This window comes from Acomys russatus, chromosome 13 (genome assembly GCF_903995435.1).
Source record: "Acomys russatus chromosome 13, mAcoRus1.1, whole genome shotgun sequence".
Lineage (NCBI taxonomy): Eukaryota > Metazoa > Chordata > Mammalia > Rodentia > Muridae > Acomys > Acomys russatus.
Window position 1 is genome coordinate 68,621,068 of NC_067149.1, and position 21,472 is coordinate 68,642,539.

Consider the following 21,472-nt stretch of genomic DNA (forward strand, 5'->3'; position numbering starts at 1 on the left):
AGTGGTTGGGATAATAGCTCAGTCCGTAAAGCACATGCTTCTCAAGCAAGCACCCGCGTTCTGCCATTGCCCTAACAAGTCAAGCATGGCGGCCTGCACTTGTAACCCCAGCAGTGCAGAGACAGAGACAAGAGAATCCTTGGACTCACCGGCCGGCATGCCTAACCTACTGGCAAGTCCCAGACATGCAGAGAACTTCTCTAAAAGAAGTGTTGCCTTACACACACCTTCACACACAGGAGCACATGCAAACACTTACACAAACTAAAAAACCCCAGGAGAAGTATAAATTCCTTATGCTAAAAATGAAATAAAAAAATATTCCTATGAAAACTAATTACCAAATAGTCAAAGGGCTCATTTCTTAACACGTAAGGTTTGAACTCAAAGCAGAGGAAGTGACCGTCCACAGAAAAGGAAATACCAACAACTCAATCATATGGAATGGTTTTCTTCCTCATGCATGAAAAGAAAAACACATTAAAATTCTAACAATATTTTTACTAAGACTGACAAAAATCCAAACACGACGTTAAGGAGAAAGCCTTTCTCCGGCATTGCTGGTGGGGTAACAACCTCACAGGCTGGCAGTTATTGTAACACACAAGGTCCACTGCTGGGTGCTATCACAGGCTGGCAGTTATTGTAACACACAAGGTCCACTGCTGGCTGCTAATGTTATTCCTTCATGTCAGTCATGGCCGTGGCCATCCGATGGCTAAAAACAGGGTGAGGCAGGTTATGCTCACACAAAAGGATAGAGAACCATCGTGGCACACGTGCACTTCCTGCAGCATGCACTCCACTGCTGCGCACTGAGCACCGTGGAAGCCTCTAGAACCTTCTAGCACATAAGGTATTTAGCCATATACTTGTTTCTGTTTTCTATGCATGATTTCCCCATCTCTAACACCCTGGAAGTTCACTACAAGCAGGAAATGTGGTTTAATAAAGTGGATTCACTTCGGCTACAATACTTCCCAGATAAGGAGGAATCATTAAGCAATCAGTTAAATTAATAAGTGGAAATGTTTATAGAACAGTATGCTGTATTATAACTTATCCCAATTTAATTATTTTATAAAACAGTGGAGCTCAGGAGGATTATTTGTCTTGATTCAGCACTTGGTCTTCTGGGTCTCTCTTTCTCACTGCTCAGGGTGGCAGCCAGGGCTCTGCACACAGAAGGCAAGCTCTCTACCCTTGAGCTAATAGTCAAGACTTAAAGCCGTGGCCACAAGAGCACATTAGGTCAATGCTCCTGAAACATCCACTGCAATGCCCCTAGTAGATTAAAACAGACATTTATTTACTGCAGAACTACTAAAGGGTTAATGGCTTTTATATTTCTTTCATTTTGAGAACTATTAGCTTGAAGTCTGTGTTCATTAGGAAAAGCATTTGTGAAAGACATTTCATGTGATTTCCATGTGGAAAACTGATGGTGTGGCCAAGCAACCACCCAATATTAATCCCCCAGATCACAGGCCAATTATGGAACGCATGGGCAGAATTCCGTCCTAAGTGAAATAACACGGAAGTCATTCTTAGATGAGCTTGCTGGAGGCTTTCCTGCCATGTGTTTAACAGGAATGGGTAAACTGAGGAACAGCAACTAAGCAGGTTGTCGCGTTGTGTTCTGATACTAGCCAAGGCATACTAGCCAAGGCACTGTCACCAGAGACCACCATAAGTCAACATAACCTATTGTGATGGTTAACGTGTCATTGTTAGCGCGATTCAGAAACACCCAGGGACACTTTAGGGTGCACCTGTGAAGGTGTTTCCAGGGAAATTTAACCAGGAAAGGAAGACACACTCTGCACGAGGTGGCAACCATCAGCTGGGGTCCCCAGCTGAATGAAAAGGAGGTGAGCCGAGCACCAACACGCATGTGTCTCTGCTTCCTGTCTGCGGGTGCAAGGTGGCCAGCTGCCTCGGGCTCCTGTAGCCACAGCTAGAGACACACTGCCTCCATGTTGTCCCCACCACAATGGACTGTGCCCTCGAAATGCCAGCCCAAGACCCTCAGGGGCGCTTCAGTCCTTATGGTGTTTCTGTCAAGTGTTTTGTCACAGTGATGAAAAAGTAACAAATGTGTTTATTATCTTGTGTATCAGAAACAGATTTCCAGGCCCTGAAGACAAATACAGCAAAGTCCCTGTTCTCAGGCTCTCTGTTATGGATGAGAAACCAACAGTAAGGAAAGGAGAAACGAGAGATTTCAAATAGGAGAAATCTTATGATATGAAGTTATGTTTGCATACGATTGACCTGTATGACTGAATAGGAACTCCATGGTAACACTGCATGATGTGACACAGTATGTAATGACGGTGAAACAGGACACGACAATATTGATGATATATGAACATATGACAGAACATGAAGACATGCTATGATTGTATATACGGCACGGTGCCATGACGTATGATTGACAGTGCAGGCTGATACGGTATCAAATGATGTGACATGCGTATGTGTGATTATATATGTTGATAATGTGACATGGCATGATACACGTGACATGTAAAGATATGCTAGAGCCGAATGACATGATTTCATGTTATGACATGATAATACATGATGGTTTATGACATTGTGTGAAGAAGATTTGACATGTGACATGACGACACAATATGACGTGGTTGAGACATGACGTGCGGTATGTGACATTATGTGACACAGCATGATATATGACATATCTGACGATAAACTATGGCATGACGATGTAAGGTGACACGATGACACAGGATAGGAAAGGACACAATCTAATATGTATGACATGACAACAAGATGCGATGTTATTTGACAACATGAAACAGTACAATATAGGACACAGTATATATGATACGAAGCAAAGAAGCTCTACGTGATTGAATGGCGTGCTATGACAGTGAGATCTTATACAAATGAAATGACATATGACGCTATGATACGGTGCATGGTGACATATGACAGGGTGGTGCAGATGTGATGGTGAGATGATTACAGCAGCATGGCATACGACACGACATCAGCTTTGTATGAGTGTCTTGATTTTACTTTTAAGAACAGTTTGTGTGTGCATATGTCTGAGTTGTCCTCTTCTGGTCCCCTGCAGCTGGAGCTACAAGCTGTTGAGAGTCACCACGTGCGGGTGCTGGGAGCGGTGCCCAGGTCCTCTGCAAGGACAGTGCACACTCCTAACTGCTGAGCTGTCTCTCCAGCCCCTGTGAGTGTCTGCTTGACAATCTCGTCACAGTTATTGTTTCTCAAGCCTAACGAGGTAAGAGTTATACTTATGACAGCACCAGCCAGAATCAAATAAAACCACAGGGAAATATAGGCAGAGAGGAGACGGAGGCCCTCTGCGGAGGGGAAGGAAAGAAAAGGATATCACAAGGAAATTTTAACAAACATATTTCTGTTGGTTTTGGGGATAGGGTTTCATGCAGCCTATAATATATAGTCTAGGCTGGTCTTAAACCCCTGGTCCTCCTGCCCTGACCCCGCCCCAAGCGATGGGACTACAGTGTGGAGCCCACAGAAACTGGTTGTGTAGCATAAGACAGAAGGGGCCACACAGCAGAGGACAGCAGCCAGCCTCACGCAAACACAACGGAGACACATGCTGAAGCCCCGCTCTCATCATCTGCTCAGCAGCAGGTCTGGACAGAATTGTTTTATGACTTCTGATCACACTTATTCTTTTAGCATGTGCCTGCATTCTCTCTCTCTCACACACACACACACACGTCAAACACAAACACACCTATTATACACAAAAAAGCTATATAATCATTAATACAAGACTACTAAAGGCATGATCTTACAGAGTGGGGGCATCTATGAGGACGCTCACACTCACTCTCCCGAGTTCAAACCCCTTGCTGCCACTGCATTTGTATTATGAAGATTTCAGTGTAACAGGCTTTTAAGGGACACAGAATTGTATACAAATGGAATACTAAAAAATAAAAACCAAAATACAAAACAACAACAACAAAAAACCTCAAAGATGCCTATTGCCACAAAAATATATTAATGCCATTGGATTGTTATTAATAAATAAGATTATCCCACAACTGAACATCAGATCATTTAAAACCTCACTTAGCCATACCAACCATAGGAATGCTACATTGACATTTGGATACATTTTTCTTCCAGAAACTTGCCATTCTGATGGTCATTTGCTGACCACTGCCCTTCAACTTAAAAACAACAACAACAAAACCTTTGCCTGGCTTTATTTCTTTGTCAGTTTCTAGACAGGAAAGCTGCTTGTGTAGCTCATCTTAGCCACAAACCCAATTACCTCAGGAAATGTGTGAGGTCAAAGCCCCCCCCCCCCCCCGCCGACTTACCCACTTCAGCCAGGGCTCTGATGCAGGACTCCACTGAGGCCTTCTGGGCCGGGTTGGGCCAGGTACAGTTGTAAATTCTGAAGGCAGACTGCAGCAGCTGGATGAAGACGGGCTGGTGGGTCTGAAAATGGAGGAAGAGTGGTCACTCTGTGCCCCGGGCCACGGAACCACTAAGCCCTCACATGCCAGACGAGGGAGCTGAGCTATACTTTAGCAAGCAGGACCATACACTCTAGTACCACGCAGTGTTGTGTGTTTCAGTGTCACTCACAAACCCCCAACTCCACAAAACTAGGCAATAACATGAGGGGAGCATGTCAGACACCACAGAAAAGTAATCATTTGTGTTTTCACTATATTCGTGTGTGTGTGTGTGTGTGTAGGCCAGAGGTTGACCTCAGTCACTCTCCACCTTCTTTGGTGGGCAGGGTCTCTCACTGGACCTGAAGCTGCTTTGGCTAGACCCAATTGGCCTCCGAGCTCCAGGGTCCACCTGTCTCTGACCCTGCACAGGCCGCCAACTTGGGTGCCCAGCTTGCACAGCTGCGCTAGGGAATCCAAACTCAGGCCCTTGTGTTTTCACCACAAGCACTCTGCCACCTCCTCGGCCCTTTAACTATATCCCTAATAAGAAAAAGAAAATAATGCAAGTTCAAGGGTCCACATGTCTCAGACCCAACAGAGGTCTGCTCCCATGTTTGATGTGGAGAAAGGCGATGTCGGTGTCTTAGCTACCCCTCACACCAACGGACACATAAAAAGACATCGAACCTCCATTAGTCTGTGTATCCAACTTATAATTCCTAATAAGTGTAAATATTGTGTGAGGAATCATTCATTATTCTACATTTACAGATGAGTAACCAAAAGCTCTACGTGTTTGGTACAATTTTTTTTTCTGATACCGCTGACTGAAGGTTGGCAGGATCTGCAGTGAGGACACACAGTCGACAGGGGTGAGCGTCGGGTCTTCACACAACCAAGGCTGGGTGACACTTAGTGCCATCCTGTGGGGCTCTGCTCATTGAGCACCATTGGTTTTCCTTGTGAAATGTGAGTTTTAATATACCACCCTACAGATACGCCATAATGTGTTTTGCTGTTCCCTTATCTGTGGACATTTAAGGTTGAAAAGCGTAAATACATTTAGGTATTTATAAAGACTTGTATGGAAACGTCAATGTGCCAACCTTCAGGACAAATTCCTAACAAGTGGCAGCTGGGCCAGGTGCCACCTGAACAGTCGGCCATTATTTCAGTGCTCGGCCCTCCAGATAGAGATGAGGAAATCCATGGTAGTGCTTGGAAGAGGAAAATGATTTAACTTTAAGAGAAGGTCAGGTCTCTCTGTGTAAAATGAAGCTGGAGGTGGGGGACCAGCAAGAGGGGAGAAAGGGTGGAAAGGCGGTGGGGGGGGCGGCTCTGATCTTTCTATCTGATTAAATGAGGCATAACTGGACTGCTTGCTAAAGTGTAACTTTCAAAGTGAGTCAGGACAGGCAAAACTGTAAAAGCTAAGAGCCACACAGACAACATGGGGGCCACAAGAAGAGAGGAGAGCAGAGGGTGAGAGAAAATATAACAAAAGGTGTATACACAGAAAATGTCATCATGAACCCCATTCCCCTGCGTCACTATATATATGGTAATGATAAAATGAAGTTTGTTCAAGTGAGAGAAAGGTGAAAGGGCAGCTGCAGTTTCACCCCAGAGGAAGTAGTGCCCAACAACCGAGCGCTCCCGGGCACAGCCGAGCGTTCCCGGGCACAGCCGAGCGCTCCCGGGCACAGCCGAGCGCTCCTGGGCACAGCTGAGCACTCTGGGGCACAGCCCAGCGCTCCTGGGCACAGCTGAGCACTCTGGGGCACAGCCCAGCGCTCCCGGGCACAGCCGAGCGCTCCCAGGCACAGCCCAGCGCTCCCGGGCACAGCCCAGCGCTCCTGGGCACAGCCGAGCACTCTGGGGCACAGCTGAGCGCTCCGAGCACAACCAAGCACTCTCGGGCACAGCTGAGTGCTCCTGGGCACAGCCAAGAGCTCTATCGGACTGGGTTCATCACCTGGAGGCTGGTACTGTTATCCGAAAATGGCGAGTTGAAGAAGCCGCTCACAATGCTCATGACTGACTCGGTCACACACTTCTCCAGGAAGGTGTCTGCGTGTTTCCTGTCTGTGGTGGTGTTACAGACCTGGAGAGAAAACAGAGCAACAAGCCTGCATTATCGAACTGCAGAGGGACCTTCTAACAGTCGCCAGGCGAGCGTTCCCCATACACTTGTGACGCTGCAGAAAGACCCAAAGGCTAAAGCAGCAGTCTATGGCAGCTTCCCCTTCAAGCTCTGTCACTTCGGCCTCCACTGCTCCTTCACTCCTCCAGGCCCTGGGTTAACTTGCTGTTTTATTTTTTGCACTCCAACCTCTCCCTCCTCCAGCCCCAAGCTTGATTTTGATGAAAGCCACTTCCACTCACTAAGAGGATGCCAAAGAGGAAAGAGCCATTCTAACTATAAAGGGACAGAAGACATCATGGCCACTGTGTCTGCATGCATTCTCTGGGCCCACCTGGAGAGGCCGCAGGTGCCCACTGGAGGTGTTGACATTTGCTTATGGAATGTCCTCTGTGGGGCCTTGGGTTCAAACACTTGGTCCCCAACTGGTGGGTGCTGTTTTGGAAGAACGTGGGGGTGTGCCCAACGTTTTTATGTTCTGGGAGGACACTGTCATCTATGTTGATAATTGTGCTCTCAACTTATCAAAAGTATCCAATAATGTTTTAAGTAAGCTTATGAATGTGGTGTCTATCTTCTGCAGATTCTGGCCCAGTGGTCATGGATGGGTCCGACATGCCTGTGACGCAGAGTCCCGCCCACTTCCTGTCTTTCCTCTGTTTCCTGTTTGGCCAAGGTGTGAGAGGAGGAGCCCCAGCCATACAGGTGTGCCCCTTCACCTGCCATCATCCCTTCCCCTCCTGTAGACTGTACCCCCGGCTGTGAGCAGAGATAAGCTCCTCCTTTAATCGCTGCTGCTTCTTAGGCAGAAATAAGAAAAGTGGGTATATGACAGGAGGAGAAGCCGGCAGCACGCTGCTTACGGCCGAACAGGCTGAGGGAGGACCCAGGCAGCCACGGCCTTGCTCGGATCCTTAGGTCTGACTGAAACGAAGCCCCTTTGCCAAACTCTGTTTCCAGATGTCAGGCTGACAGATTGTGAAAGTGAAGGGTGGTGATTGAAAACACACAGGAAATATGGACACAAGAAGAAGAGAGGGAGCAGAGGGTGTGAGGAAAGACTGGAAACCGAGTCAGGCAAAGAAAACAAATACGGACAAAGGGTGAGAGGCCGGGGATGGTGGCCATGTGTCCCAGATGTCCTTGAGCAACCCAAATTTTTCTGTAATTTTTGACTTTTCAATAAGGCGTTTCATCAAAAGAACAAGTGGATATGATTTAATTTGATACGACTCTAAAACTTTTCACACAAATTCATAAAAGAGAAAAATTCCCTTCTCAACCCATGCGCTCCAGAGTTTCTGGCTTGGAAAACAGGACTGTTAATACCAGAATTGGGTTGCAGAGTGGAGAGGGCAGGATCTGTTTACTTCTAAGCCCCTTCCATCTGGGTAACCCATTTTCCATCTACACCATGGAGCAGTGGGGCAAAGAGGATGTGCCTCACACATCCTGGACCAATGGGCATGGGGCAGCATCACACTCCTCAGAACTTACAAGGTATGAACTGTTTATTTCTGAAATGGTCCATATCTTGATATGTGACCACACAGGATGAAAGAGCAGATTGGCGGGAACTGTGGTAGCTGTCTCTGCAGTCGATGACTTAAACCTTACGTTCGTTTAAGGTTAGGTCAGGCTATGTTGTGGACAGCACGGACTGAAGATGAAAATCTAGCATGGAATTCCTTGTTTTTAATAGCTGAGTAGTATTCCGTAGTGTATATGTACCACAGTTTCTTTATCCATTCTTCTACTGAGGGACACTTAGGCTGTTTCCATGTTCTGGCTATTATGAATAAGGCTGCTATGAACATGGATGAGCAAATTTTCTTGTTGTGTACTGGAGTATCCTCTGGGTATATTCCAAGGAGTGGAATAGCTGGGTCTTGAGGAAGCCCTATTCCCAGTTTTCTGAGATAGCACCACATAGATTTCCAAAGTGGCTATACCAGGAAACTGGGACAGAGGGGAGGACATCCTACTGGGACTCTAGATGAGAGAAGCATGGGAGAATAGCAAAGTAGAAGGATCCAGAGGGTCCTAGAAACCTACAAGTAGAACATTATGATAGGCAGATTTGGGCCCCGGGGTCCTGCTCAAACTAAGGCACCAGCCAAGGACAATACAGGCGGTAAACTTTAAACCCCTACCCAGATCTAGCCAATGGATAGAACATTCTCCACAGTTGAGTGGAGAGTGGGGTATGACTTTCACATGAACTCTGGTGCCTCATATTTGACCATGTCCCCTGGAGGGGGAGACCTGGTGGCACTCAGAGGAAGGACAGCAGGTTACCAAGAAGAGACTTGATACCCTATGAGCATATACAGGGGGAGGAAATCCCCCTCAGGAACAGTCATAGGGGAGGGGAATAAGGGGAAAATGGGAGGGAGGGAAGAATGGGAGGATACAAGGGATAGGATAACCATTGAGATGTAACAAGAATAAATTAATAAAAAATTAAATTTAAAAAAAAAAAGAAAATCTAGCATGGTCCCAGAACTGACATCAAATTGATCTTCCCATGACAGGCGTCAGTTAGGAGTTTACTTACTTCTTTTCGCATCTTAGGATGCTGAACTTTTCTGATGGACTAAAACGTCCCTCTTGTACAGCAGGAGGCAGAGAAGCTCTTACACATCAGTCCCAAGGACCTCTGCCCAGGCACAGCCTGCTGGGGGAGGGGGGCAGGGGAGGGGGTGGCTGCCCCAAGGACCTCTGCCCAGGCACAGCCTGCTGGGGGGGGGGGGACAGGGGAGGGGGTGGCTGCCCCAAGGACCTCTGCCCAGGCACAGCCTGCTGGGGCGGGGGGGGGGGGGGACAGGGGGGGGGGGTGGCTGCCCCAAGGACCTCTGCCCAGGCACAGCCTGTGCCGTGGGGGTGGGGGAGGGAGGGGGCCTCTGGACTTAGTACACATTTTGCTGTGTTGCATGAAGCTGGATTCAGGCAAAGCAAGGACCACCCAGAGAATCCCTTTTGAGTTAGCATGGTAATGAAATTATCCATTTCTAGATATGGCTTTACTGAAAAGCCTGTGCTTACCAAACCACACGGACCTATTCCTCTCCAAGATACTGGCCAGCAGCGTTCTCTTTTGCCCGCCCCCCCCCCACACACACACACTGGTCCCGCTGAGGGCAGCCAGGAAGTGGAGGGGGGCTCTTTTCTTATTAAAGCTTGAAAAACTTACCAGGAAACAAACAAAACTTAATAAACATGGCATATTTCTTTGTCTACTTTCAAATTTTACTCTTTAACAAAAACAAAGGTTGGAAGTGTCTCAAAATAACCAAATGGCCAAACGGAATGAACTCGCTTCTGTATGAGACATGCATTTTAAAGTTTCGATGTTTGCATGTATTAACGACCTAAGGTTGATCCTATAAAATATGCCCATGTGGTGTCCTTGCCTGGCCTCTCACTGGAAAAGCCTATAGAGCTTCCATCACTGCAATGCCCTGAGGTCACCTTATCAAAATCACAAATCATCTTTCAGCTAGTCTTTATGTGGCTTTCTTTAATTCATTCACATACGTAGGCAATTATAGAGAATATACAGTATTACTGATTTCCCTTTCATATCTATGGCTTGTTTTACTTTTGTTTCAATAAGAAAGGAGGCTGCCTCCACTTCTTGGCTACAAAGGCCAAGGGAGAATGCGGCCATTCAGCACCTGGGAGAGGTGCAGATAAACACAGGGTTCTCAGTAAATCCACCAACAGGTAAAGTGTCCAGGTGCGGGTGTGAAGCCAGCTCCACTGTGCCTGCTCAGCTGAGCCACTGACATGAATTTGTATGCAATGACAGCCTCTGGGGACACAGGATGGCTCTGTTAACACCAGCCAGCTCTTCCTTCCTGCTGGGCCTCAGCTAACCAGGGGAGCTGGCCAATCACAGCCTCCAATGCTGGATCTGCCACCACCTCTACCACCCCCACCCCCACTGCTCTGCCTCCGGGGATATGCCCTCCCTGCCTCTCCGTCACTGGGTGGTAACCCTTCTGCCTCTTTATTAACTCCTGGGTGCTCACCTACACCTTCTCACACCCTCACAATGTGCCTGGTGCTTCCTGCTGGAACTAACTGCTATGCATACCTGCAAGCTATAATTACTTCTGACAACTTAATGATACCTAAAATTGCTTTAGTTCCTATTCCTTACACTGTTGCTTGGTTTGTTTTCTATCCTTGTAATAAAGACCATTACCGAGAGCGACTTGGGGAAGAAAAGGTTGACATCCCCTTGCAGGTTGGTCACAGTCCCTCGCGAAGGGCAGACAGGGCGGAATGCAAGACAGGGACCTAGAAGCAGGACCTGAAGTGGAGGCCACAGAGGGTGCTGCCTCCTGGCTTTCCCTGCACTGCTCGCTCAGCAGGATCCCTTCCACAACTTGGGGGGGGGCAGCACTTGCTCAGGTACGATTCTAAATATATGGGTATGCCTAGGTTTGTGTCAACTAGCACACACTGCTAATAGGACTGGATATTTTTCATGTAACCACCTGTTCATGCGTTCTGTTAGGTATGAGCAACTCAAACCCACAGAACCTCCTTCAGAAGCCTTGCTACCCCGACCAGGCGGTGCGTGTCAGTGCAGTTGCTTTTCCTTTCTTGCCATCACACTCGCTCTCCCCATGGCCTCCCTCAGCATGTAACTTTCTTCCCTGGTGTGTGCCACGTCCTGCACTTGTGTTCTGAGCCACTGAAAGGAAACCCCGCTCTGAGTGCGGGTGGCGCCCTGCCGCAGGCTGGATCCTGGTAGGAAGAGGAGGAAAGGGGGAGAGCCAGCGGGCAGGAACGTCATCTGCGCATTTTTTCCTGAGCACATGATGAGGGCTGCTCTGCCTGCCTGGCCTTCCTGCCATGATGGACTGAGCCACCTGAACCAGAAGCCAAAACAAATCTTCCCTTGGGCGCAGAAAGTGGTAAGCTTCGGTGTGAAGCAGCCAGCGGGCCGTGGCACAGCGACTTCTGACGGCACAGACTGTAGCGACACAGCAGGTACAAACCCAGTGCAGAAACCATCGGAAAGCATGTAGTGTGGTGAAAAAGTAGCGACTTAAAGTAGGGGTGAGGGAAATGGAGTCGGTAAGGAGGCTGTGGAGCCCACCGTGGTTTGGGTGAGAGCAGTCCCCTGGAAGCTCGCATGTCTGAATAGCTGGTCCTGCTATTTGATGTGGAACCATCAGGGGTCGGCGAGTCCATGCGGGAAGAAGTTCGTAGAGCAATAGTTCTCAGCCTCCTAACGCCTCGACCCTTCAGCACCGGTCCCCATGTTGTGGTGACCCCCACAAACAGAGCATGACTTCACTGGTACTCCCTAACTGTAATTTTGCTACTGTTGTGAATCATAATATAAAAAATGTAATATGTGATCCCAGGGGTCGAAACCCACACGTTGAAAACTGTTGTCGTAGAAGTTAAGTTGCAGATCTGCCTTGTTTCCTGCGTGTGCGTGCAGCGCCACCAGAGGCCCCGTGCCTTCCCTGCCACAGTGGACTTGGCCACTCTGGAAGTGTACGACACAATAAGCACTGTCTCCTTTAACTTGCTTTTGTCAGAGTATTTCACACAACAACAGGGAGAGAGATGCTGACAGGATCATTTGTTGTCGGTGGTTTTTTTTTTGTTTTTTGTTTTTGTTTTTTTTTTGTTTTTAATGCTCTGTGCTTTGCACGGGGACAATGTTATCTTGAGGAAACTCAAGAGAGAAAACATTCCATCACTGGCCCAGTGTGCAAACATGTAGATCGTTTACAGGACTCCCTTAAAGTGAGAAAGCTACTGAGAGAACTGACTGCACCAAGTGATCTGCCCACCGGCTACAGCACATTCAGATGTCCAGGTACTTCGAGACTCCTGTCCCCTGAGTCCACAGGCCCCTGGCTACTGCTCAAGCTGGTGGAAGGCCCTGACCTCAACCATACTATACCGATTCCGTAAACATGGAGCATGTAGAAGTTACTGTGGAGCCTTCCATCCAGACTTCAGTGAAAAGCCGGGAACGTCAGACATGTATGACAGAGCAGAGCTGTAAGTGGCCCCTGAAATGCCAGCATATGGAGCTGTGAGGACAAAACCTAAGCCTCTCTAGAGTCCCAAGGATCTTAGAGATACTAAGTTCATCCGCTGAGCAGGCCATAGGCAGAGAGAAGCCACATGGGCTAAAATGGCGAAGCTACATGGGCAGGGCCGCCCCACCCTGGGAATCCACAGCATGCTACCATATCCCTGAACCAGATACAAAGCTACAGGATATAGCACTTGCCCTGGTGTGTTTCTGCCTTGCTTTGGTCCACTCCTTCCTACTCCAGCCTTTCAGAATGGAAGCGTACATTCTATGTCGCTGAACCCAGGAAGTGTGCACCACTGACTCAACACAGGCTTCCAACTGGGGGTTTTCGTTGGGCCTCAGAGGAGACTCTAAACTTGGATTCTTGCAACACTGGAACTACTAAGGCCATGGCAGCTCTCAGAGATGGGTCGGGCATATGTATCTGTGCTGTGAGGTGGGCAAGGCCACAGCAGCTCTCAGAGATGAGTCGGGCATATGTATCTGTGCTGTGAGGTGGGCAAGGCCATGGCAGCTCTCAGAGATGGGTCGGGCGTATGTATCTGCACTGTGAGGTGGGCATGAATGGTGTACTAACGTTTGGATTTGGAATATCTGTCCAAAGGTTCATTTTCAGTTGGTGGCAACATTAGGAGGTGGAGCCCAGCCAGAGGAAGTAGGCCACTCCGGGCTCTTCCTGTCCTCTCTGTCTTGTCTTTCCCTCCTGCCTGCCATAAGGTGACAGCCGCCTCCTCCACAGCACTCCCTGCTGTAATGGAAGAAGCTGCAAAGCTGTGAGCTAAAATAAATGCTCCTTTAGGTTGTTTACGCCAGATATCGCCCCATAGAGACAAAAATAAAAAACTAAAACAGGATCCGACCTAAGAGGAAGAAAAGACCTAGGCCCTGGCTCTGTGGGGACTCCACATGACACAATGTAGCACAGCTTATTAAAAGCTATTTTTCAAGAATGATTTTCTATGTATCTTTTTAAAATTATTTTTAAATGTATTAAAAAACTTGTTGGAGTCTGGTCTGTCCTTCCACCACGTGTGTTCTGGGCATCAAATCTGGCCGTCAAATTCACATTACCAGGTTTGGCAGCAAGCGCCTTTACCCCTGAGCCATCTCCCCGAGTCCTTGTCCCATATAAGGGATAGAGCCCATGAAGAAGGTGGTGATGGCCCCAGGGGCTTTCTGAGAACCCCCGAGACCAGGCAGGGTTGACTACAGAAAGGTACGGAGGGAAGCAGATGTCGTGCGGGTGCTGGCGGCGAGACGTCATTTGTCTTTTAGATGAACTGTTCTCCAAATGGCTACCAAAATACAATTGTATAGGCTCAAGCCGAACAGAGGGAATCCAAAAGATGTGGGAACAGCACCCCAGACACAACTTGACAGAAGGACCGGTGTGTGAGACATAGGGAGACACGAGGGCCACACTGGAACAGCTGCTGTGAGCGTGGAAACCTTCCTTCCTGTTCTGTAACAAGCAGGAGAAACAGCTGGAAGTACGTCTCTGGACTCTAGGAGCAAACTTATGAATGAGTTCATCTTGTTGTTCCCTATGTTTCATGATTTTGTCATTTCAAAGCGGGCCTGGCAAGCACGATTTATGACTCCTCCTAGTATACACAACATTTTTGCTTAACAGAACTGCCTCATGTTGCTGCTCACATAAAATCCGGGTAGAAACTATAACTAAGAAAGAACTTGGAGGCAATATAGGACTCTTTACATCTTAAGTCGTGGAAAAAGCATGTCAAACATAATAAGGACATCCGTGTTGGAAATGTACAGGTAGAAGCTGAAAACTAAGAACGGACATGGGGCTGCACGCTCTGACAGCTCTCCTCCTTCACCCCTGTGATCTCGGGTGCCCTCAGCCCTGCACCTCCTCACCACTCCTCTCTGACGTCATCAGTAGCTCCAGGGTTTTACAAGTTGGCTGTAGTGCCATAGTCTGATTCTTTTCCTCTACAGCAGTTTATATCAGGTCACGTGTGCGTGCAGGCTTCACAGTACCTGGATGTTCATGCGTGTCTGACTTCAGGCATGCCTCTGTGCATACCTGGGGTGTTGGTATGAATAAAAATGGCCTCGGCCAGGCGTGGTGGCGCACGCCTTTAATCCCAGTACTCGGGAGGCAGAGGCAGGTGGATCACTGTGAGTTTGAAGCCAGCCTGGTCTATAAAATGAGTCCAGGACAGCCAAGGCTACACAGAGAAACCCTGTCTCAAAAAAAAAATGGACTCATAGGATCATAGGGAGTGGACAATTTGGACCTGTGACCTTACTGGAGAAAGCATGTCATTGGGGGTGAGCTCTGGAGTCTCAAATGCTTAAGCCAGGCCCAGTCTTCTCTCTTTCTCTCTCCCTCTCTCTCTCTCTCTCTCCCTCTCCCTCTGTCTTTCTCTCTCTCTCTTTGTGTCTTTCACTCTCTCTCTGTGTCTCTCTGTCTCTCTCTCTCTCTCCTCTCTGTCTCTCTGTCCCTGTCTCTTTCTCTCTGTCTGTCTCTGTCTCTGTCTCTCTCTCTTTCTCTGTGTGTGTGTGTGTGTGTGTGTGTGTGTGTGTGTGTGTCTTTCTCTATCTGTCTGTCTCTGTCTCTCTCTCTGTCTCCCCCCCACACCCCCACCTGCTTTCCTGGGTGTAGACCTCTCAGCTCCCTCTCCAGCACCATGTCTGCCTCTACACCAGCATGCTTCCCGCCATGAGGTCAGTGGACTAAACCCCTGACCTGGAAGCCAGCCCCGAAGAAATGTTTTCCTCAGAAGTGTTCCCTCTTCATAGCAATGGAAACCGCAGCTAAGACACCTGGCTTCACGCCTGTTCAGCTTCCAGCTTAGCTCATGCCCAGCTTCACGCATAACTGGCTCCGTGCACACTCTAGTATCCTGCAGGCCTGGCTTCATGAACACCTAGCTTCATATGTACCTGACTTCATGTGTGCCTTGATACATGCATCCCTGGCTTCATGCATGTTCACTTCCAGCTTAATTCATGTCCAGCTTCCTGCATACCTGGCTGCACGCATGTCTAGTACTGTTCAGGTCTGGCTTCAAGTGTATGCTGCTTCCTGCATGCCCAACGATGTTAGTCTGGCTTTATGAGCATAGCATCTGGCTCTTGTCTGTGTGGACAAGTCTTTTTTCCCCATTCTCAGTGTTATTATGTCATCAGTATCAATTAGGTCTCTGGGGAGCTCCTAAAACTGCCCAGAAGGCTTGCATGGCCTTGTGGTAATCCTGTTAATGACATAATGTCACCAAGCCCTTTGTGAAGTGCAGTATGTACTAACATCTTATTGCACATTACCTCACCGTCCCTGCCCGGGGTCCCTGGGAAAATGTATTTATTGTAAGTAAATACAGAGACAGAATGGTTCCAGTGCCTTTCCCAGTATAAGCAAGCCAGTGAGAGAAAGGCAGAGTCAGTGGGGACCTGAGGCCTGGTCTTAGCTGCCATACATCCTGCAGTGGCTCTGTGTGTGGCCCCAGGATCAACAAAGGGGTGGAGTGGGGGAGGGGCGGAGCAGGCCCCAGCCGTCTGCATGGAAAGCTGTCCTGGAAGGCCACCTTGGTTGCTTCTGTGACAAGAATGTGAAGGTTTTCAGTGGCTCCTTCACTCTGCAGAGGCAGGAAGGAACCTTCTACCCCAGAGCCTCCTCTGCCTACAAGCAGCAGGAGACTTCACGCCCTCCCAGCCCGCCCAGGGAAGGGCCCTGCTTTGTGGGACAAAGAGGAAGTCAGGAGGAACAAAGGCTTCTGGACTCAGCTCAGCCTCAAGGTGAGACTAAGAGGAGACAGCTGGGGTTCCAGGAAGTCTCCTGCAGCCTTTCTATTATAAATAGCACTTCAAATAATAAATAGCACTTTATATAATAAATAAAAGCACGAATCACCCACTTTAGCAAACTCAGTAAAACAAAGCGCGCACAGCTTCCGAATTCGTAAGTGGAAAGAGCATTTCCAAGGGTAGCTAGGTCATGCAGCTGTCTAGCTGTCTTTGGTTTTAAAACCATGAAAGCCATTTTAGCTCTATAAGCTGCTTCATTGAGAACATGCCCTTGGTCTTCCTCAAGCTTATCTGCAGTCAGTGGCACCCGGCTGCCCGAGCTGCAGAGCTGCCTGTCATCTCTGTAGCGCATGCAATTTTAAGCCCAGTCATCAGGCCAGAAATTATCCTTTGCTTGAAGGACTCATTGGGAGCTGCCCACAGCCGGTCAGAGCCAAGGTTTCCACAGGCCAGTGGCAACAAACCTAAGTGACATGTGCTAAGTGCGGAAGAGACGGGACGCTTTCTCTGGCTGTGACTTACCTAAGAAAGGACATAGAGACGGGCAGCTGGTCACACAGAAAGGACGTAAAACAGCATCGCACTGACTATGCACACGCTTCAACATGGCGAGAAACCCGTTCGCTCTTATCACAGCCAAAGCAAAGGAAACACATTCTGCCTGGACACCTTGACTGAGTAGGGAGACTTCCGGCCCAGAGACCATGTTGAGCGCCCAGGCTTACAGCGGAAGTTCAAGGGCATGCACTTCACAGTCCCTTCTCCAGAGAGCTAAAGGAGGCCACGAACCGCCAGACACAGCCATTGGGGAGAAATGTTTCGGGGTCTCACTGGTCCCCATCCCTGAAGACATCTAGAAGAGGCCCATGTAAACTACCAGCGCTGGAGGAACAGGAAGCCCCAAGGGTCACGTTAACTTGTGTGACGTCCAAGGAGATGCGGGCATACCACCTTTCCTAGCAAAGTCCTTATTTCAAATTTCACATCCTTCGTTGTTAAGGGGGAACTTATTATTATCTTAAAACTACAATGATGGAGCTGGGTGTGGTGGCTCACACCTGTAATCCCAACATTTGAGAGGCTGAGGAGGATGGGATTACTCCAGGCTAGCCTGCACTAAGGAATGAGGCCTTGTTTGAGAAAATGTAAAATAAAATAAAAGGCCCCTGCGTGTTAGTAATGATTCACCATGCAAAGGGAAAACGCAGAAAGGGGAAATGACATCATCTTCTCATGGTTTACTCATCTTCCCAGAGCAAACACCTGCCAGACAGTAGCTATAAAATGCCATCCAGCACACATGCCACCTACCAACTTAAGAAAGGGAAACAGACTCAAAGTAAAAGCGAAGTGACTTGACATAGTGAAAGGTCCAGATGATCGAGCTATCGGAACCAGGGAAGACTGTCACAGGAGTCGTGAGGCGTCCAGTCAAGCCGAGTCAGGGTCCTCCCGAGCCCACCTGAGACCTCCTCCTGCTGTGGCCTAACTGCATGCAGGGAAAGAGGTCACACAGGAAATGGCCTGGCCAGACGTTTCATCTGCCCCACGCAGCAAGGCTCCTAAAGCTCCAGATACATGTGGTCACTTACAAAGGTATAAACCAAACGTGCCACACTTGGTCGGTGTCCTGTTGCCATTAACTCACTGAGCACATCACACACAACCTCCTGGAACTCAGTCACAGCATCATGACTAAAGCAGACAAATGAAGATGTCTTTGATTTAACTGCAGGTTTTCACCAAGTTCTTTACTGCTCAATCAAAGCCCATCCCAATCAATACTGATGACCCTTACCCCACAAGAAGAGCAGTCAACTCACCCTGGCCATATCCACCAGGAAATTCTCAAATAACTTCCAAATGTGGTTGCTTGTGTAGATTTCCTTCATCTCCACCTCGGTGTCAACATAACAGTGGTTGACAAAGTTCACGTATGCAATCTTGACCTGTGTGGGTTTCAAACACAAAGGCAAGTTCAACTTCTCACCCGCTGTCTCTTCTGTTCTACAAAGTGCCGTCTGAATAGGCTCCTATGGCAGATTACTGTTTGCTTTGTGTGTGTGTAGGATCCCTGTTTTCTTTAGCAGCTATCCCACCCTATGTGCTGGGGTTCTGCTCCCCTTATGCCCACAGAGTCCTGTGCAAGGGAGAGGTTTACTCAAAGCAAACCTATCATCTTTCAGACACTAGGAAGATCTCAAAAGTCAAAAGACTGCAAAGGGAAAGGCTGTGTATGTATAAGCGAACCGTGGCAATCGTTCCAGGGGACTCCTGGACTCTGAGGCACAGCCATATGGAGCAAGGGTAGACCTTCCTGCCTGTAGAGCTTCCTGAGACTCCACTTAAGTCTAGAAAAAAAGCCCTCAATGGCAGCTGCCTGTGTCGAGACTGGTCTCAGGGTAAGAAAAGCTGAGACACACGGGCCTTGACCACCATCGTCTCCGCAGCAGCTGGCACTTAGTGCAGGAAACCCTCAGCCTTCCCCATGCCACCGTGCATCATTGAACGCAATCCTCTAATGCTCCTCATAGGCAGGTGCGGTGTCATCTTACTTTAAAACTGTGGAACTGAGTGCTGGAAACGTTAAGTGGCTGTTGGAGTCAGCCACACGATTATCAAATGGTGGCTAAGGACCCAACCCACTGGTGAATCACTGGGCCTGAGACACCCAGGTGATGAGTGAAACCACACCTAGCCTCTACCCTCCGAGCCAGTCCACTGGGGGAGGCATGAGAGCTAACACGAGTCACACAGCCAGCTCTGTGCTAGAGATGTGCATGGCCAGAGAGCTGACCTCTGAGGAAGCAAAGCCTTCAGATCCTTATCAAAAGCAGGAGGGTAATCAGCCCAGTGCAGTGAGTCCTTAGAGGAACTGAGCATGCGCAGGTGCGGAGTCCTTAGAGGAACTGAGCATGTGCAGGCATGGCCAAGACCAGGACCATATGAGGGCACAGCCCACGGACTCCCTCTCCTCCACCCTGCCGGTCTGCCTTCTCATCTCAGCCCCACCAGGCAAGAAGGACCCTTGACAATTCACAGAAATAGCCCTTCTGATCCACTGTGTTGTCATGGCCCAGGGCTACGTGAACGGGGATTAAACTGCCCCCTCCCCCCCCCCCCGATTCCTTTTAGTTTACCTCTTTCAGGGATAACACGCATTTATGAACTTGGCTGTAGCATACCATAATAGCAGAAGAGAAAGCAATGATTGCTCTGCGTGCTCCTGGAAGCCTCTCTATGGTCAGCAGTTAACCATCCTCTGACAAGAGGCCCAGAGAGGACACGGCACGCTCTCAGGAAGACATACACTCCATGCAACAGGGTAACCTCCTGCAGCAGCAGCCCAGGCTTGCTAGCCAATGACCAATTCACCGATGAGCCACCAGCTTCACACTCAAAAACTACAGGCGAACCTTCCCTCTAAGCCCACCACCATGTGCAGACTTTAAGAGGCAATTGCAGTTCTCAGGCAAAGGGACTGCCTTCCTTCTGTGCAAATAAAAACTAGCAACTTTGGTGCCCTTTTTCTCTTTGCAGATTACATAAATACATACGGTTAATTCCTCTACTAAGTATGAGATATCATCATAAATATTACTGTGGGGGATGCCTGGCATCCCGGTGAACGTTAAAACTAAAGGGCATTCTACAGGCGGTAAGAGGCTGCCAGGCTGACCTCTGGGATGCAGTCCTCATGGGTCACCACCCTCACTATGTCGTCCAGAGGCAGCAGAGAATTGCACTTGATTTCAGTGTAGACATTCTTCCCCTCAGTACACGCTGCCAGCAGCTCCACAAGGGTGATGTGGTAGGCCAGGGGGCCGCTCTCGTCCCCGCGGGCTCTCTCGGAGCACATCATGTTCAGGAGGATAGGGAATGACGCTCTGTCGTTGTAAAATACCAGCACATCTTCACCTCCATTAATCAACTGAAATGAAGAGAAGAGACTGTGCCTAGCAGGCGTTTAAAGGGTTAACCAACTGCAGCAAAAGCACAGAACTCCCCCGCCTGCCCCAGCAAACCCACACCTTCATCAGGGCAGCAGGAGGGAAAGGTCAAAATGGCATGCCAAGTGACCAGCTATTGATGCTGCTGGAACCAGGTAGGAGGGCAGCAAATGGGGTGGGAATCAAACAACACAGAGCCAGGCCTGGTGGTGCACACCTGTAGCCCCTGCACCAGGAAAGCCAAAGCATCTGAGGACCTTAGTCTACTTTCACTAAGCTAGAGAAGTGGGAGACTAGAGAGATGATTTAGCAGCTAAGAGCACTCCCTGTTCCTGCACAGAACCAGAGGATCTAACGCCCCCTTCTGGCCTCTGCAGGAAGTGCGCTCACATGCATAAACCTGCAGATAGATGAATCATAAAAAAGTAGACAATAAAATGTGAAAGTATTCACTGTACTAGTAACTAATGTACATAAGTAATTAATTTACATTGCTTCAAGTTCATGTAACTCTATAAAAAATCTTGAAAATTCCTCAATTAGTGGGACAACATTAGCTGAGAATGGAACAGAGAGCTAAGATAGCAAAGAAATCAAGGGGGGCAGGGACACTTAGGACATGACTGATCCCCATATTTTGCTGTGTGCTTCAAGACAGTAAAAAAATTTTATTTACCATGCTATTATTTATTATCAATTACAGATACCAATTTTTCTTACCCGATATGATATATTTGGTTGTGTTACAAATGATTTATAACTTTTAATTTAGTTTTTATATTTAAATTGGTAACATTTAAATCAATAAGCCAATTAATCAACTGGCTCACTTTGAAAGTCATGTTGCAAAGGAATGTATGTGCCCCAATATGATTACATATTAATATAATATTACAAATACTTCCTTATACCCAGAAGCATTTCCTTTGATAAGTGCCATAGGAAGCCATTTATCAAGTCTAGGGCATTTGCATTTCTTTTTCTATCTGAACTTTACCTCAACGATCAGATTCCAAAGTCAAATTAGTCCCCACATATTTCTAGGCAAGGAAGAACTAATATGAGCTAAACATGGTTTCTGTGTGTGGGTCCACGT

At 48.2% G+C, this 21,472-nt stretch overlaps 1 protein-coding gene across 1 annotated transcript in view; it reads right to left on the reverse strand.

The window, feature by feature from the left end:
- LOC127197621 (inositol 1,4,5-trisphosphate receptor type 2-like) overlaps positions 1 to 20,381 on the reverse strand; it is a 33,633-nt gene extending 13,252 nt beyond the window's left edge. Inside the window, exons 1-4 of the mRNA XM_051155601.1 lie at positions 20,106 to 20,381; positions 18,250 to 18,375; positions 6,409 to 6,537; positions 4,350 to 4,470 (exon numbers count right to left, since the gene is read on the reverse strand). Of these exons, the coding sequence (XP_051011558.1) occupies positions 4,350 to 4,470; positions 6,409 to 6,537; positions 18,250 to 18,375; positions 20,106 to 20,288 (559 nt within the window). The 5' untranslated portion in view covers positions 20,289 to 20,381. The remainder of the gene's footprint in view (positions 1 to 4,349; positions 4,471 to 6,408; positions 6,538 to 18,249; positions 18,376 to 20,105) is intronic.
- Positions 20,382 to 21,472: the final 1,091 nt, after the last annotated feature.